Consider the following 19,513-nt stretch of genomic DNA (forward strand, 5'->3'; position numbering starts at 1 on the left):
AGTTGAACATAAATGAATAAGTAATATTAGCCAATTTGGGCAAGGGAGTAGAGATAGCTTGGTTGCAGTGGGTGGGGACACAAATTATAATTTGGGAAGAGTGCTGACAAGAAGCCAAAGTGACCAAAGATCAGAGAGGCAAGTAATCTGTCCTGCTTTGTTGTGAGACAATTGCTTGAAGATTAATTTTTTTTTAAGGTGGTACTTATCTTTTACTTATCTAGGTGGTCAAGTGTTACTTATCTAACCAGTTTGAGGGCTTGTTCTGTTGTTTAGACACTTGATGTTTTACTCAGTCATTGTGGTTAAGTCTTAATTTGTAAGATGTTAACTCCTAAGAATACTTTTTTAGAAAACTGTAATAATGAGTTTTTGTGTGCAACTTAGATCCCAACCTCAAAATACCTTTTTACTTGCTCTGTTTTCATAAACACTCTTCACCATTTGTATGGTATATTTGACTGTGCTTTAATACATTTTCACGTAAACTATTGGACTATTTATAAAACAAGACATAAAAATGTAGCAGAGAAGGCAGGAAATACTTGACGTTTGTATGCCATATCTTGTTGTCTGCTTCCTGTCAGTTAAACCACGATGAGAGGAACAGAGACACAGATGTACAATTGCTGCTTTAATTTCCCATTAGGGAGACCAGTTAAGTATAAGACTTGTTTCACTAAACTTGTGTCACTTGTTAATTCTAGTTATGTTGTAGCCTTGTTTTCTATTATAAGGACTATGGATTACAATTAGATGTTTGATATAGAAAATACATCTTTTACATAATTTAAAATGTGTTTATTTTTGTGGAAAAAATTTTAATTTATTTATTTTGAGAGAGAAAATGTGGTTGGGGAGGGGATGAGAGAGAGGGGGAGAGAGAGAGAATCCCAAGCAGGCTCTGCATTCCCAGCATGGAACCCGGCAGAGCCGAAATCAAGAATTGGACGCTTAATTGACTAAGCCACCTGGTGCCCCCTTTTGTAAAATTTTTATAGGTCATAAGAGATTGGCTTTCAAATTTGTATATATGATATACATTCAATATGAAGTGATAAGCTAATATTTTTATCTCAGAATTTTAGTATTAAAGTGTTAATTTACTTTTGTATTTTGGCATATCCAGATTCTTTAAAATATTTAAAGCATTTTATGGTACAACTTTAAAATGACAAAAGGGAGGTCATAGAGCTTGGCTTATTTGAGACAATATAGTAGATGGAAGAACTAGGATTTGAATGTATATCTTCTGATGCTACATCCTATGTCCTTTTAGGAAAAAGTTTGTTTTCATTAAATTGCTATTTATTATTCCATGATTAAAATATTTGAGTTTACTTTTGCCTGTTCTACCTGGAATGTCCCTTCCCCCCTTACATTATCTCTACTTTGGAAAAAGATAAGCTACCCCTAAAGAAATGACCCACATGTCACTTCCTTGTGAAGTTTCTCAAGTTCTCACAGGTATTTATCTCTTTCTCTCTATTCCCTTAACACTTCGTTAACTTATTTATTTACATTGTTTTATAGTTATCTGTTCATATGCTTTTTTCTTGCTCTAGGCAGTGAACTAGCTACTTCTTCATTTTTGTATACCCAGTACCTAGCCTATAATAGATTACTTTTTGGAGGAATAAATGCATGCTTGATACTTCTTTTCTTCCGTTCTAGAAACAAAAAGCTGATTAAAGAACTACAATGTGACTCTTTTCTACAATATTCCTTTATGGTTTATTTGTAAAAACAATTTCATTATAAGGTTTCTTTCCTACTTTTGCTCTCCACTTGTTTTTTGCTTTTTATAGAAATCAAGTATTCTTAATGAAATTATTAGTGTTTGCAGCATATTAACAGTGGTGATTGTTTATTGGTTCACTCAGAACTGTAGCTGAGAATACCTTAGTTATCACTGATTGTTGAGCGTCAAAAATCTTTAACTTTTGGGGTGCCTGGGTGGCTCAGTAGGTTAAGCATCCAACTTTTGGTTTCAGCTCAGGTCATGATCTCACACTTTGTGAGATCGAGCCCTGCATTGGGCTCTGTACTGACAGCAAGAAGCGTACTTGGAATTCTCTCTCTCCCTCCCTGTCTCTCTCAAAATAAATAAACATTTTTAAAAAATCTTTTATTTTTGTCTTTATATTAATCTGGTGAAAATGTCTAGCTCTTCATTACAATTTTCCTGATTTCTCCACTGAAAAGAATAATTCCCTTTACTACTACTTCTTTTCCCTATGTTATTTTCTGTTCTTGTCTCGAAGTGTTTTGTACTTCAGTGATTTGGAGCCTCTAAATTAGCCTTATTATCAACAGAGCAAGATTCTTTGCAAGTAGGACTTTAGTTTAGATCTCTCTATTCTAGGAATGTTTTTAAAAAGTTCATGTATTAACAGTTTTTCCAGCTGAAAATTGATACAGGTTCCTATGTTATTTTTTATTTATTTTTGATTATTACTTTTTAAATGTTTATTGTTTTTGAGGGAGCACGTGCAAGCAGGGGGATAGGCAGACAGAGAGGGAGAGAAGATCTGAAACGGGCTCTGTGCTGACAGCAGAGAGTTTGATGAGGGGCTCAAACTCATGAACCATGAGATTATGACCTGAGCTGAAGTTGGATACTTAACTGACTGAGCCACCCCTCTATCTTATTTTTAAAAATCAAATTTAAATGATCAAGTAAAAAACATGAAGTCAAATCTTAGGATTCAGATCTGCTTTTTAAAGATTAAAGGAAAGGGGCGCCTGGGTGGCGCAGTCGGTTAAGCTTCCGACTTCAGCCAGGTCACGATCTTGCGGTCCATGAGTTCGAGCCCCGCGTTGGGCTATGGGCTGATGGCTCAGAGCCTGGAGCCTGTTTCCGATTCTGTGTCTCCCTCTCTCTCTGCCCCTCCCCTGTTCATGCTCTGTCTCTCTTTGTCCCAAAAATAAATAAATGTTGAAAAAAAAATTAAAAAAAATAAAGATTAAAGGAAAAATTATAAAGTATATGAATTTCATTTTTTAAGGAGTTTCAGAAGAACCAATGAAGTAGTTCTTAATATTTATTAAAACCTGATTTAAAAAACAAAACAAAAAACACCTGACAAAGGCTAGACATGTGGAGAATAGTTCATAGGGTTGTTGAGTAGGGCTTCCCATTATTGCATCATTTGCTGGTGGTATTTCTGTATTTGTGTTTTTCTGTGTTTGAATCAGAAAATACATGTATAGATGTCACTTTGAGCATAGCAAAGTGTAGCATACCACCAGTTGGTTCTGGCAGGTGAGGACATCATGTAAAATTCTGTGAAATGCTAAAGCAGACAAATGGAAACACTAATCTTTTATCATTTTAATGGAGAATTTCAGTAAGTCTTTTTTATTAACAAATGGCAATGTCCTTTGATCTTGTGGCCTAATTTTGACTCTCAACACAATGTACTTTTTTCTTTTTTAATGTTTTTTTTAATTGTTTTTATTTACTTTAGAGAGAGAGAGAGGGAGCAAGTGGAGGAGGGGCAGAGAGAGAAAAGGAGACAGAGAATCCAAAGCAGGTTCTGTGCTGTCAGCGCAGAGCCCTATGTGGGGCTTTACTCACAAACTGTGAGATCATGACCTGAGCCAAAGTTGGACACTTAATCAACTGAGCCACCCAGGCGCTCCAACACCGTATACTTTTAATATGCTTTTAAATTATGTTAATAAGGAACATATAGAAAAAAATTATGTAAGTCTTATTCTCAAGTAGCTTATAACCTTAAGAGATGGGACATAGTAAATAATTATGGGATAACATGGGAAAATAAAATTTGTGTTGACCCCTGCTATATCATAAGTATTATTGTGATTAGCATTTGTCTTAGCTGGCAGACTGTGATTGCCCATAGGGCAAGACTGGGTCTTAGTCACTGTCTGTTCCCTGTCCTTCTCCCTCACCCACCAGCATCTGGCAGATAGGTCCCTATGAGTGCTTGTTAAATAAATAAAAGAATATAGATAGTACTGATATGATTTCTGAAGGCCATCTAGAGTATAAGAAGAGACAATACAGGGAGAATGGTCTCTTCCTTGAAATGTTTATATTTGTAAAGAGAATGCTTTTTAAAATCCTAATAAACTTATTGTGGTTAAATTTCAGTTCACTTAAAGTCAAAATAAAAATTAAAGTGAAATAGAGGCCTTTAGGAATCTACATCTAGGTTATTTTTTTTTTTTTTAATTTTTCTTTTTCAACGTTTATTTATTTTTGGGACAGAGAGAGACAGAGCATGAACGGGGGAGGGGCAGAGAGAGAGGGAGACACAGAATCGGAAACAGGCTCCAGGCTCTGAGCCATCAGCCCAGAGCCTGACGCGGGGCTCGAACTCAGGGACCGCGAGATCGTGACCTGGCTGAAGTCGGACGCTTAACCAACTGCGCCACCCAGGCGCCCCTCTACATCTAGGTTATTAATCAGCTTTGCCTGAAAGAAACCTGCCTTTGGATTTAGCTGTATCTCTCCCCTGTCTACATTCCCATCTCATGTTTTTCCCTTTCCTTCTTCATAGGTACTTCCAAATTGTCTTAAAGATGCGACACCTCTCCCACAACTCTTACTCTCCTCTTGGAGTAGGAGAGGTCACATTTTCTGTGCCCAATTGTTGGGGGGTCAGAGATAGTGGGAGATAGACATGGAAGGAGAGTGGCAGAAGTTTCTACTCATGGTGTAAAATAGAAACTTGTATTGCCTGACATTTTTAATGTCCCACATTTTTAACTCAGAATATTTTGAGGGGAAACATAATTGTCCTCATTAAAATCACTAATTAGATCAAGAAACAACAAGTGTTGGTGAGGATGTGGAGAAAAAGGAACTCTTGTTCACTGTTAGTGGGAATACAGATATACTGGTGCAGCCACTTGGAAAACAGAGATTCCTCAAAAAGTTAAAAACAGAACTGCCTTCCTATCCAGTAGTCACACTACTGGGTATTTACCCCCCAAATACAGAAACACTAATTCAGAGGGATACATGTACCCCTATGTTTATTGCAGCATTATTTACAATAGCCATATTATGGAAGCAGCCAAAGTGTTTATTAATAAACAAATGGATAAAGTAGATGTGGTGTGTACGTAGATAGATACAATGGAATATTATTCAGCTATAAAAATGAATGAAATCTTGCCATTTGCAACAACATGGAGCTAAAGAGTATAAATGCTAAGTGAAATAAGTGAGTCAGAGAATGACAAATAGCATATTATTTCACTCATATGTAGAATTTAAGAAACAAAACCGCAAACAAGGGGAAAAAAAGGAAACAAACCAAAACAGACTCCGTAAAGTAAAACTGATGGTTACCAAAGGGGAGGTAGGTGGGCTGATGAATGAAATAGAAAGGGAAAAAAAAAGGTAACTAGATTAGAATCCCCATGAAAGTAGAAGTTTTGGTCTGTTTTGTTCACTGCTGTTACTTGTTTAACACAGAACAGAGCCTTGAGATATTGTAGGTGCTAAGTGGATATTTGTTGAATGCATAAATAGGTAGATGAGTGTGAGCTGAATTGAGACATGTGCTCAAACTCTCCGAACAGCTGGAGCGTTCATTTGGCAGATATTTATCATGAAGCATCTGTGTTAGATGGGGGAGTATGGTGGTGACCCTGACCATGTCCCTGCCCTTATTTGGTTGGCTCTCTCAATCCTTGTATCTTTATGTAAATAAAGTGAGGTGGATATTACTGATATGAAGATTTAATGACAGATACAGTGAAGTACTTAGCATAGGGCCTGGCACACATAAATGGTTTATCTATTACTTTCTTCCACATACTTATTTTCCAAGTTGTTACCATTTCTTTCTCAAGCTCCTTGAGGATAAGTGTCATGGTTCTTTGTGTCTTTTTTAAAAATCCAGTGCTTGTTATCAATGTTTAAGACTTAAGTAAAGGTAGTATATATGTTTTCCCTTGAAAATTATAAAGCACTTTTTAGACATTAGGTATTACTAAAAATTATCAATAAACCTTACTGTGCTCTTGTACAATTTCTGGATGTGTCTTTATGCAAAGGTATAGTTTAAAAATTTAATAAGTGCCTATTACATCTACTAAGGTGACTTGGAATTCTTGAACTTTGCAAGAGTAAGGCAAAGCCATAAAGCAGAACATACCTCTACTAAAGAGCAGGTTTAATGTACCCTTACTTGGTCAACTACATGTGTTCACAGGACCACATGTCTTCTGGCCATCTATCTGGAAGAAAGTAGAGACTCCTTGAATGCTGGTGATAGCAGTCTCTCTTAAGTGACTAAGAAATTTGCATCTGTCATGAATATGACATCTTTCTTCATTGAGTAACTAAATCAGCATCATCTATTCAAAATACTTAATACTAAATGACAGGATACAACCTCTAGATTCAACTAGTTCACATATTTCAAAGTTCCATTGTTATTCAAATGGTCGTAAGGCAGTTTTGATGTTCAAATGAGTAACTTACAGGAAAGGTTATGTGGTAAAGTTAATATCTTTTGAAAATTTTATTTTCTTGTTTCCCCTCTCTTCCAGTTCTTAGGCAGAGAACAAAAACTTAAGTAAATTAGTTAAGTGAATTTTGTTTTAAACAATTTTCCAACACTCTAGGCAGTTTAAAAACCATTGTTGAGGGGCGCCTGGGTGGCTCAGTCGGTTAAGCGTCAGACTTAGGTTCAGGTCATGATCTCACGGTTCATGGGTTTGAGCCCGGCATCCGGCTCTGTGCTGACAGCCCAGAGCCTGGAGCCTGCTTGGATTTTGTATCTGCCTCTCTCTCTGCCCCTCCCCTGCTCATGCTCTCTCCCTGTCTCTCAAAAATAAATAAACTTAAAAAAAAAAAAAAAAAAACCACAAAAAACCATTGTTGAGAATCTCTATAAGTAATTAATGAAGAATTTAAGGAGGGCAGTGTCCACATTGGTGCCTGGAAGCTATTGGTGTAGCAGTCAAGTTGTGGAATGTTTGTTTAAGCTGTTCCCATCATTTTTGGATAGTAGTTACCAGATCCCACGCATGTGACTTGCATTGGGCTTTGTGTTCATAGGGACTACACTCTGTTGTTGCCATTTGATTTGAAAATCTCCAGGGACTTTATGCCTCTTCCCAAATCAAGCCTAAATACTACTGCCTGACTTTCAAGACTCCATAATTTGGTTTTACTTTGCTTATTTAACCACGTGTTCTACCATTTCCTGTTGACGCCTCCTTAGCTGTTGTCAAGCTGGTAAGTGTCTTCAGGTTTACTTTGGTCAGATTTGATTCTCTGCATTCTTCTGTGTTTCAGCATACATGCAAATGCACACACATGCTATACTTTATCTTATCCTTTCCCTTAGTGTTTCCACATTCTATTACCTTCCTTTAAAAGATTGATTTTAAGTCCTTTGTTGTCTGTGAGTGCTCCTTGACCTGTTTGACCATCCCCTCTTCTGAAATGCTGTAGTACTGACCAGCTTTATGAGCATCTAATTTTATACTACCTTTTGGTGTTCAGTTATTGTCTCTTGTTTCCTGAACTAAATTGTACATGTCATGGGAACAAGGCCATGCATTATCTTTTTGTATTTACCATGGTACTGAGTTTAGGGGAAGATCAGTAAATATTCATCAGCTTTTTACCACTAAGTCAATCAGTAGAAGCATGCTTTCTTTTAAAAATGAATGCTATGGGATCTTCTGATTAGTTCTGGATATAAGTGTAACAAAACTGTTGCCTCTCAGAGAAGACCTAATGCAAGATGTTGATGCACTTCAATTAACAGTAACCAAAATGGATTCATATGATTGAAAATTTGAGTGAGCAATTATATTATGAAAGGTGGAAGGCCTAATATTTTAATTATTCTGTATTATAAATTTGCATATTTCTTATGAGTAGTAATAGAAGTTTGCTTCTATCTAAAATTTGTACAGTAGGAAGATAAAAAGCTACATGTATAATTTATAAATGTTGCATGTGTATATTTTAAGTATGTATGTTACAGTATTAAGCCCTTGCCCTTCTACCTTCTTACCTCTCGTCTTGCGGTTTTATTTGGGTCTTGTGTTTTGGTGCCACTGAGTTTAGAATCTTAACTGATTGCCAGACAGTTGTGAGAACAATTATAGGAAGAATTCCATTTTAAGGATCTTGACATGGGACACCAGAATTGTTTGATTAAATCCAGACTTATTTAAGATAGATTTCTATTATTTAAAGAAGAAAGGGGGTAATATTATGAAAACACTAGGTCATTAGGGGTCTTCTCATATGTGTGAGGGGGAAATTTTGTGCCCAAGGAATCTTAAAATCCATCAACCTTGGTAACTTGGAAAAAGGTGAAAACAGTTTTGCTTCTCTGGAGTTGATATTATTTTTCTTTACTTTTTTTTTTTAATGTTTATTTATTTTCAGAAGGAACATGAGCCAGAGCAGGGGAGGGGCAGAGAGAGAGAAAGAGAGACAATATCCCAAACGGGCTCTGCGCTGTCAGCTGTCAGCACAGAACCCAACGTGAGGCTCAGTCCCACAAACTGAGATCATGATCTGAACAGAAATCAAGAGTTGGTTGCTTAACCAACTGAGCCACCAGACACCCCTGGAGTTAATGTTAAGTCTGGTCCCACTATGATTTTGAAGAGGACCCTAAAATGCCACAGGTGTAAAAGATTGTGACCAGCTAAGAATGCATGGAGAGATCTGGATTGAGCATGACAGTGAGCACAGACAGAAGCCTGGAAAAGAGTGGTGCCTACTGTGTTGGGGTGGGGGGATGGGGCAGCACTGACTTTGCTTCTTTATTTTTTATTTCTTTTTAATTTTTTTAATGTTTATTTTAGAGAGACAGTGCAAGCAGGGGAGAGCAGAGAGAGAGAGAGAGAGAGAGAGAGAGAGAGACATAGAATCCAAAGCAGGCTTCAGGCTCTGAGCTGTCTGCAGAGCCCTACCCTGGGCTCTCACTCACTAACCATGTGATCATGACCTGAGCCAGAGAGTCTGACGGTGATTTGACTGAGCCACTCAGGCACCCCTGACTTTGGCTTCTTTAATACTAGTGTGGGGTTGGGGGACTGTGAGGACAATAAAATGCAGAAATGGTGGAATACCTTTTCTGAGATGAGAGTAAAGAGTAGTAAAATTGTGACAGAGGTATAGTTTTAAACTTGCTCCATGGACTATTCCTGTTCACTCTTTTCAGTCCTTATCCTGTGGAGATTATTCTGTTTTACAGATCTGACCACGTTTTCTCATGCCTTTTGCTTAATCCCTGTTAATGGATCTGAAGTTTTTCCTATAGGCAGTGGAGGCAGTAGAGAAGTAAGTTGCTGATATTTTTATCTTTGCTAAGTTGCTTCTGTTGCTGAAGAACAGCTCCAGGGGAGCTAAAGTAAGAGTGGTACACTGGAGGGACAGTGTGTCTCTCCATAAAACTTCATATGACAAATACAGCTTATTCTAGAAGAGTGTTGTGTCGTGTAGGAGTTGGAGGTGTGGGGGGGTGTGGCATGCTGCAAAATCTCCTGGGGGACCTTTAAACAACCTACCCCTGGCTTTTCCCCTGCCGTCTGGGCCAGAGTGAAACGCTTCCCGATGAGAACCCGTCGTGTGCGCAGATAGGGGAACAATTGCGCCAGTGAGCATTTTCTAAGAGGATGAATCTATTAACCAGGGGAATGAACCAACACAGAAATGAAATAGAATTTCCTTGCAAGTTGATTCTTGTTTGTTACAGAGAGAAGAATTTTAAACTGCTGAACTGGTTTTGCTGATAAGCACATTTTAGCATCTTTGTGTTCACTGGATAAGTGTGTTTCTGTGAGATTTCAGGTTTGGGGTGCCGAAGGGAAGAAAGTTCCTTTAGTTCATTTGCATAATAAAAACATCAATTAATGGCATTTTGGTTGATAATTATCACTTTCAACCATTTTGAGATGGGAAAGCAGTTAAATTCTTTTTTTTTGTGACCAAAGTTAAAACAATATCAGGTTACCGTTGGATATTTCCCCTTGGTTTTAAATTCTCTTGTTTTCAGAAAATGCTCAGAAAAAGGGTTAATCTTGAGATCGCAGGTATTGACAGGTCTAGGTATGTAATCTGTTTGGCTGTTTTGCAAGGTGCTATAAATGCTGCCTGAGTGTAACCTGACACCAGGTAGGCCCAAGTGGCCAAGGATGGAAAGTGGAGAACAATGTGAAAGAACCAGAATTTCAGGTCTAGGCAGTGAGTAATTGCAGCCTGCCCTCAGAGTCCTGGAACTGTCCATCCGGGTGTCAGCAAAAAAGGCGAAAACATAGAGAAGTCATCCTGCTTGACTTGATCATATTGAGTGAGTGAGTGAGTGTGAGTGTGTGTGTGTGTGTGTGTGTGTGTGTGTGTGTGTGTGTGTGTGTGAGAGAGAGAGAGAGAGAGAGAGAGAGAGAGAGAGAGATTGATTGATTACCTTAACATGGCTTGGGGTGAGGTGAACATATTCATGTTTCCATGCCCTGCTTTAGCTTTGCATATGTCGCTGGAAGCCTGACCGAGGCTTTCTATACAAAAAAACACCAATTTGTGCTTCATTTACATGAAAATAAAATTGTACTTTAGGAAAAGTTTTAGGTACTTCCGTTCCCCTTGCCTGCTCCCCAAGTTGGAATGAAAGATGCTTAAGGCAGGATAGCTATTTAGAAGATATTGGTGGTAATATATGTATATGGCACTTATATAGATTTCAAGGACATATTTTTAAACTTTTTCTAAATTTTCTTAAATTCTGTGAATGTTTGAAATAATATGAGAGCCCTGAACGCAGTGGGGAATGATTTATTCCTCTTGTGACATTAATTTGTATTTTTGTTTTAACTTTTGTGTTGTGTGTACAGCACGTGATTTAGACAGTGAGATTTCTTTTACAATTGGTGCCCCCCCTTTTCTTTCTTTCTTTCTTTCTTTCTTTCTTTCTTTCTTTCTTTCTTTCTTTCTTTCTTTCTTTCTTTCTTTCTTTCTCACTCAGTAGGAACTGAGAGAGGAACCACCCTTGTTTGAGGAAGTTCAAATCTGGGTCCTTAACTGTAACTACATTTTGGTGTATTTTTTAAATCACTTCTTCCAGATTCACATTTTTAAAAATGTAAAGCTGTAGGAATACTGTATTCAAAGAACTAGCAAGCATAATGTCAGTTATTAACTCATAAAAATATTTTAGAATAAATTTTAAGTGTGGTAGCTTTATAAAAAGCTTTATAAAAATGTTCTCACTTTTTAGGGTGAGTGAAGGTAAAACTAATATGATGGGAGAGAGCAATAAGAGTAAAACTTGAAGATTTAAAACAATGATAGAAAAATCCACAAACTCCTCTACTTAAAGTTGTTCCGGTTAAAAATATGAACAAAAATGACTTACCATATATCAAGAAGTTGTATGGAATAGTGTAGAGACCTTTGCTATAAATATTTGTGGCAGAGATTTCTTATTTCCCAGGTCTTTCTGCCAAAGAACAATACTGATGAAGTTCTATTAATGCAGATTTAGGGACATGAGTAGAGAATTGGGCTGGGAATTTGGGCCTCTTTTGCTTTCTTTTCCACTGTCTTTGTGACCTTGGACAAGTCAGATTTTGCTAGGCTCAAATTCTTTAGCTGGTCAATGAATGCATTGTTTTAGGTAATCCTTAGGTATTTTTCAGCTTTAAAATTGTGTGATTCCACTCTTTTTAGATTGAGAATGGGCAGGCCCTGGGACGATTGTACAGAATTTATCTTGGTACTGCTGGTTTATTATTTTCATGTCTTCTGGAAGCTAACGTAAAACATTCTGCGTGTTAGAAAACACATGAAAAGCCCTGTCTTATATTACACAAAAATTCCAACCATTACAGTATATGGGTTTATTGCTTGCTTCTCATTTTAATTTGCATAGCTTTTCTTCTTTTCTCTTATTCTGTTTCATTTTTATTGTATTTCTTCTAAGCTAATGGTTTTTCCAAATATACTCACTTTTCTTATGATGGGTATGTCTGTTTGTTGAAAAGGGCCTTGTATTAGTTTACTACTTCATAAAAAATTCTTTCTTTTCAGATACTTGGCATCTGGCATTACTACAGAATTCCAATTCTTTAGATACTCATACATACATAAACATACAAGCACTGTCTGAATGTTTTATTAAAGGTAGTCATTCATGCACCCCATTGCTCTAAGCTAGTGAATTTTACCTACTTGGGGCTAGAATGATTTAATCTGAAATGTTTTTGTCATTACTTTTATTTATTAATTTTCATTTTGAGTATATGAGTTGGTGACCTGGCACCTTCCAAAGGGTAGCAATGATGTGTTTTTAAATGCCATTATGAATTAATAGGTTTGTAGACTCTCGTGTTTAAAGCCCTTTCGAAGGAAACTTAACTTTGCATTCAATCAGGGATGAAGAAAGCAGGTGTGAGAAGTATTACAAACTGATTTTGACTGTCATGTTTTTAGAATACCTGAAATATTTTATAATAAATGAGACAAACTGAGTTGGTTGTAGTAGCCATCTATGTGGCTGAGGGTTTTGTGTTTACAATCAGTAAATTCATGTTGTTTGGAACAGGGGCATAATGGAACTCTGTGTTAAGGGAAGCTTGCCAGACAGGGTGAGGTCTTAGCCTAGAAGCAGCTGGATTTATCAGATAGGTGCCAAATTTTCAGGCACTGGAATAGAATTATAGTTTTGTTGATAATGGGCTATAGTATTCTTTGTTGGAGTCTAGCAAATCGCTGTGGTCAAGGAGACTCCCAGGGAGTATGGAAATGAGACTTAAGGAGTAATCAGTTAAGTGGCATTCACCTGTTACATGTCCCTTGCATTGTACTGAGACAATAATGAAGCTGTTGTGTATGGAGCAAAACTCATGTGGCCAGCATTCTGTATATGGATTTTGCATAGCATGTTTACAGCAACTCTAGATTTTGGTGTTACATTTTGTACCTGTTTCATAGAAAAGGGAGACTGACAGTAAGTAACTTGTCCAAAGTCACAGTACAGAAGATTCAAACTCAGGTGGTCCAACTCCAGAGCTGTTAACTGCTCTTTTAACTGTTTTTGCTTGCTTTATTATTTGACTTTAAATCTGCAGCTTATTTTGGCGATAAGATACTAGGACTACCTTATTGTTGAGACCCTTCTGTGGTGTGTGTCTCCTTGGAGAATAAGAATATGATCCTGACCCAGTTGAAAGACATGAGAAGCAACTTGGGGAGTTTTTACTATTTGGTGGATGTTCAACTAGATGACCTCTCAAAGTTGTGCAAATAAGTTAACTGTTTATGTCTATGTTAGATAAACAGTTTTCACATAATTTTTTCTTGGTATTTTATAAAGACTAAGTGACACTTTGAAAATGAAATAGGTTTGAGAATTACTTATGCAGTAGAATGTTCCTGAATATAATACATAGAGTTAACCAAAGACCTTATAATTTGTTAGGAGAGGGCAAAAAATGCTTTTTCTCCTCAGTCTGAGTACCCATGTCTTTTTCATACTAGTGCAACTTTGAGGAATAAAATGATAAGTTCAGTTTGGGACATGTTTTAGACACATTGACTTTGAGGGGGCACTGATGTGGACTTAAAAGTTGAGTGCGTGGATTTGGAGATGAGCTGAACTCAAGATGGAGACTTTTTTTTTTTTTTTCCAATTTGGTGTGTGTGTGTGTGTGTGTGTGTGTGTGTGTGTACACAATCTGTGTCAGGTAGATTTAGAGGGAAGGCTCTGTACTATTGATCTGCACAGAGTCCTGAATTAAGAGGTAAGGAATCTCATTGTACTTAAGTGACACTTTCAGATTGTGAGACCTTGGGCACAGGAACTCAGTGTACTCATGAGAAACTGAATCATTGATCTAGATGTTCAGTCTCATCTGTTAACTGAAGAGATTTTGATGCAATGGGGTTTTCTTATTTAAGTATCTCTAACATGTACAGGTGATAACCTCTGTATCCAGAATCAGAAAATTTCTTCCCAAGACCTATCTTGGTGCCATAGGCTATGCAACTACTGAGAAGAAGGAGTGGGAAAGAGAGAAGACAGAGGATCAGAGGCCTTATTAGGCCAATAAAATTATTCAGGAGCTTTTCTTACACATTTTTAGTTGATTGACTTTTTTTTTTAATTTTTTTTTTTTTAACGTTTATTTATTTTTGAGACAGAGACAGAGCATGAACGGGGGAGGGGCAGAGAGAGAGAGGGAGACACAGAATCGGAAGCAGGCTCCAGGCTCTGAGCCATCAGCCCAGAGCCCGATGCGGGGCTCGAACTCACGGACCGCGAGATTGCGACCTGAGCTGAAGTCGGATGCTTAACCGACTGCACCACCCAGGCGCCCCAGTTGATGTCTTCTATATAGAAATGTACCAAAGCTACCTCACCAGAGTGAAGGTGTCTCCATCCCAACAAGTGGCCTAGTGATCATGGGCAGTCATTTCAGTTTTGGTTTATTATTCTTGGTTGTCAGTGTGTACCTGAAGGTGTGGGTATGTTGATTGCTTATACTTTTGAAAAACATTTATTAAAGCATAACAGTGTGGAAATGTTAGTAAGAAAAGGTACCTCATTGCAATGGAAAAGAAAGGAAACTTAAACTTTACACAGATGTGTTCACATTGGTCACTGGTAGAGTGTCACTTTGTATTTACAAATAAATGGATTTGGAGGGTTCCTGGGTGGCTCAGTCAGTTAAGCATCTGACTTCAGCTCAGGTCATGATCTCCCAGTTCCAGCTCCGCATTGGGCTCTGTGCAGACAGCTCAGAGCCTGGAGCTTGCTTCAGATTCTGTGCCTTCCTCTGTCTCTACCCCTCCTCCGCTCGCACTCTGTCTCTCTCTCTCAAAACTAAAAATAATAAACATTAAAAAAAACCCAAATAAATGGATTTGGAATAGGCCTTTTGGAATCTAACCTTTTACAGAGAAACTTTTGTTATCAGGAAACATCCCTTGATTCTGGTTACTTGACTTCTTACTGTGGTTTTTCAAGTTTGGGATAATGGTTTCCTCTTTATCAAAAGTACTACAATCATTCTTAATAAATAATATATGTAGACATAGCTTAAATATCTAATGATAGATTTTTAAGCAGTATCTGTCTTTAATATAATCCTTTTTACTATTACTATGGGCACCCAGGTATGGTAGGTACAGAAGGAATTTTAGACAATGGTTATTCACCTAGAGAAGTTTTGCTCTATCTTGCTTCCTGGCATATTGCTTTAGATATCATAGACACTCAAAGATTTATTGAATTGAATTAGGGGGACATGATTTTCCCATGTGAGACAGTGTATAGTTAGTGTTAACATGACGGGCAATAAGTGTCATATTTCTGAAGGGAGCGATCCAGATAGGTGGAGGCCGAGAGGTTTGGGGGATTTGTGAAAGAAATGGAACTTGAGTATTGAAGACTGGGAGAGATGTGAATGGGTGCTGAGGTGAGAGCAGTATTCTGGAAATGGTGAATAAGTAGATTTTGAGCAGGGAGGCAAGAAGGAATGTAGTTTGTGTGGCGGACCATAAGAAGGCAAGGCCAGTGCAGAAGAATTAGGTTGGGTAGTAATTTAAGGGACAAGATTATAAGTAACATTTGACCAAAGCCAAATGTGTGTCTTCTGTTTATATGTCTGTCTGTGATCAATTTAGGTGAAAGCATTTTTTTCCCCTCCAGGTATGGTGAATTGCTCAAAAACGACCTGAATGTGCTAAAAATAAAAATGCTTTCCCAGTGTTGGAGTTGAACTCATTATTGAAAGAGGTGGGGTATAGAGTGGGTGTGGGGCACTGCTGGGTTAGAATTCAGTTTAGTGAGTAGAAGTATTACCTGAATTAAATTCTTAACCCTTTATTTTGATTCCCAGTTAGGGAAATTACAGTTAGCCATGATAACCCCCAGAGTCCAGGGTATATATTGACTTTACTGAAATTAGGAAATTGAGTATCTGATTCAGCTGGCACATGCTGTTTTCAGGGAAACTGATTCACCAGCTCAGCTTCATTCTCTAACTTGTCTCTTTAAAATTAAAATTGTAAGTGCTATTTCAAATGTTATTTAATGTGATTATTTTTATAACCTTTGTCTTTTCATATCACACAGTCATAATCCTATGATGCAGTATTTCATAAAATTGTGATAAACTTAAAATGTTTTCCTTTTGTTAATAGTGGTAGCTTTTTTTTAAATAGGCAAACATCATTGGCAGGCACTTTTTAAGCATTTCTCCCTCCACTGAAATTGTTTTCACTCTTAAGTTGCGTTTCTGTTTTTCTACTATTGTAAAGTGCAGTTCTTTGCATGTTCTAATTTGCCATGACGTGGTCAAGTGCCGTTTCCTTCCTGTTGCTTGCAAGCCTGTGCTAGAGATAAGGATACATTTCAGTACATTAAAAAAGAAGCCACTGAAGACAGGCTTAAGCATGGTAAAACATTCTTCTTAACAGAAACCTTTTAAAAGAACAGAAAAAGTGGACTTTAATTTCTGCTTATTTTTAAAGGCTTTTAAAATAGTGCTTACTGAATTTTAAATGTATGAAACAGACTTTAAATTCTTATATATATTAGGCATAACAGGGACACTGTATGAATGTTTCTCCTAGGGCAAAAATATACAGATGAAATTACTCATGGAGGAACAATTCCTGTGTGGTTTGCTGGGTTACTGGCAAGAAGGAAATTGTTTATATGTCCTTTATTGCAGTTACAAACCTAGTTATTGCTGTGTGGACTTTTTTTTTTTTTTTTTTTTTTTTAAGTATTCGGCACTTTAACTGTAGCTTAACTGGGGGGAGGGGAGAATGGCTTCACTTTCAGAAATGAGAGGTGATTTTATCTTAGCAAGAATGAAATCTTCAAAGAAAATATATATCTAACTTAAGAAAAAAAAAGCCTGTATTCATCAGTCATGTTGATTTTGTTTAAAAACATTAACAAAAAATACTTTGGAGACACTGCCCTTGGTACTAATTGTTATATTCTGAATGGGCACGATTACTTTTTCATAACTAACTTAAGCTTTTGTTTTTCAGGCCAAGAAGTTCTAAAGAAGAAAAATTTCAGAAAAATTGCCTCTGTTTGAGTGGAATATCAGTGAACCAAGGAAACCTGTAGTGCCGTCCTGAAAGAAAACCTGGTCTACAGTAACTTAACAGACTTAGCTGAGGGTTTTTTACCCAAATTGGTCACTGGATTCTGCTGCCTCATACTTGAACCTGCTTGGAATTTTTCTCATGTGGATCTAAGGGGAATGTTTTATTATGGCTGCTGTTGTCCAACAGAACGACCTAGTGTTTGAATTTGCTAGTAACGTCATGGAGGATGAACAACAGGTATGAGACCCAGAGACCCAGAGGAAATTGGATTTTAATAAATTTATTGTTACGATTCTTCCATTTGCGACAGAAAATTATTTACTTTAAAAGACCATAGGAGAAACCTTATTAATGTAAAAATGTAGATGTTAAAATTTTGGAGGCAATTGTGATCTTATGTTTTAAGTACTAGTTAATTTGTTGAGAAATAATTTAATCCTTAGTTTTGGTGTGGAACATGGAAGTAGTAATTTTGGGTGTTTTTTTTTTTAATGAGACTTTAAACAAAATACCTTAAGTAATTATTTCAAAGTAGTTTGAAAAGTTTCTAGAGGACATAACAACAAGACATGTACTTTTTTTTTTTTTTTTTTGTAATATAGGACTGGTGGTTGTAATAGTTGCTTAATTAGTATTTGTAATCCTGGGCTGTTTTTTAAGTGGAAGGAAAGATGTTAGTAGTCCCATAATCAAACATCACTTCAGTGCAAAGCACGTGATTCTGAGGAAGTCCCTTCACTTCTCTAGATCTAGATTGCATCGTCTGTTGAATGAAGGGATTAAACTGAATAATTTCAAACTGGCTTTCACTTAGTTTATGTTCAGTGCTGTTCAAATTACTGTTTCTAGAATGTGAAGAAGATCCAAGAGGCATTAAGAAAAGGATCTAAGTTAATTCTAGTCTCCCTGCCCTGCCTCACCTCCCACTGCAGGGTGGGGGAGATGCTAGGGGTTCTTGGGACTTTATAATTTACTTCGTTTTAAACAGGTTAGGTAGGAATTTAATTAATACATGATGTGAGAGAGATGCTGTGTTAGACTCACTATATTGGCAAAAATATTTTGAGGACCTGCAGGTTTAAAATATGCCAGTAAGTTGATTTAGATACTGAAAAAAGCCTAATCCCAAATATTTCACATTAATTGGCCAATTGTAATGTATCATACTTTTAATCTAGAAACAGTTACTACAGGTAATAAAATTGATTCTTACTTTTGACAGGGAATTATAATTTTTTTGCTGTTTGTATTGTCTATTGAGGTGACAGATCTAAAAGTTTATAAATAACCTATAAAAGAGAATTTGGATTGAGGTGCCTTAAAATCCAGATGAGCTTTGGTTAGGAAGGGAAAAAGTTTGAGGGAGAGGATTGCTTGGTCCCAATTAAAAATGTATTAATAGTTACATGGAAAATTACTCATGAGAAACTGAATCATTGATCTAGATGTTCAGTCTCATCTTTTACCTACCAAAAAAATTTTGATGCAGTGGGGCTCTCTTATTTATTTCCAATATGTATGGGTGGTACCTCTGGATCTGGAACTGGAAAATTTCTTCCCAAGACCATCTTGGTGCCATAGGCTATGCAACTACTGAGAAGAAAGAGTAGAAAAGAGAGAAGACGGAGCGTCAGAGGCCTAATTAGGCCAATAAAATCATTCAAGAGCTTTCTTACACATTTTTAGTTTATGAGTTTCTAAGTAGAAATGAACAAAAGCTACCTCACCCCCAAATTATGAAATACTCTGTTTATATTTTCTTCTGTTTTATGTGTTTAACTCCCCAGTACATATGGAATATATTTTTTTAATAGAATGTGAGGTATAGGGATCTGACAACTATTTTCTCCCATGAGTGAGGATGTTGACCCTTCAGATTTATTGAATATTTTATGATTTCCACACTAAGAGTGCCACTTCTCTTACATACTAAATTACTACATAATACTTTAGTTTTGAACTTTCTGGTGTATTTTATTATTTTATTCCATTTAACTGTTTTGTATTATGCCAATACCACATTACTTTCATTAGTATCATTTTATAGATTTGACATCTGATAAGATATTCCCCCTCCCCTGCCTAAAAATATTGGTATAGAGTTTTGAATGAATTTTAGAATTAACTCCTTAAGTTACATAAAACTCTGTTGGGATTGTAACTTTTCAAAGTTATACAATATTTGTATCTTCTATTTTTCAAAAAAAATTTTTTTGTAATGTTTATTCTTGAGAGAGAGACAGACGGAGACAGAGTGTGAGTGGAGGAGGGTCAAAGAGAGAGGGAGACACAGAATCTGAAGCAGGCTCCAGGCTCTGAGCTGTCAGCACAGAGCCTGACGCGGTGCTCAAAGTCACAAACTGTGAGATCATGACCTGAGCTAAAGTCAGACGCTTAACCGGCTGAGCCACCCAGGTGCCCCAAATATTTGTA

The 19,513-nt window shown here is 36.9% G+C and overlaps 1 protein-coding gene across 6 annotated transcripts in view; it reads left to right on the forward strand.

Moving 5' to 3' along the window:
* The window catches only part of ELF1 (E74 like ETS transcription factor 1), a 111,141-nt gene that overhangs the window by 40,634 nt on the left and 50,994 nt on the right, over positions 1 to 19,513 (forward strand). For 5 of the 6 annotated variants that reach the window (XM_011289711.4, XM_045053660.1, XM_019827475.3 and 2 more), the window contains exon 2: positions 17,018 to 17,317. In XM_011289711.4, the coding sequence (XP_011288013.2) occupies positions 17,246 to 17,317 (72 nt within the window). In that variant the 5' untranslated portion in view covers positions 17,018 to 17,245. Of the gene's footprint in view, positions 1 to 16,303; positions 16,412 to 17,017; positions 17,318 to 19,513 lie in introns of those variants that run through there. The other variant, XM_011289776.4, reaches the window with a different exon arrangement.

Source organism: Felis catus, chromosome A1 (assembly GCF_018350175.1).
Source record: "Felis catus isolate Fca126 chromosome A1, F.catus_Fca126_mat1.0, whole genome shotgun sequence".
Taxonomy (NCBI): Eukaryota; Metazoa; Chordata; class Mammalia; order Carnivora; family Felidae; genus Felis; species Felis catus.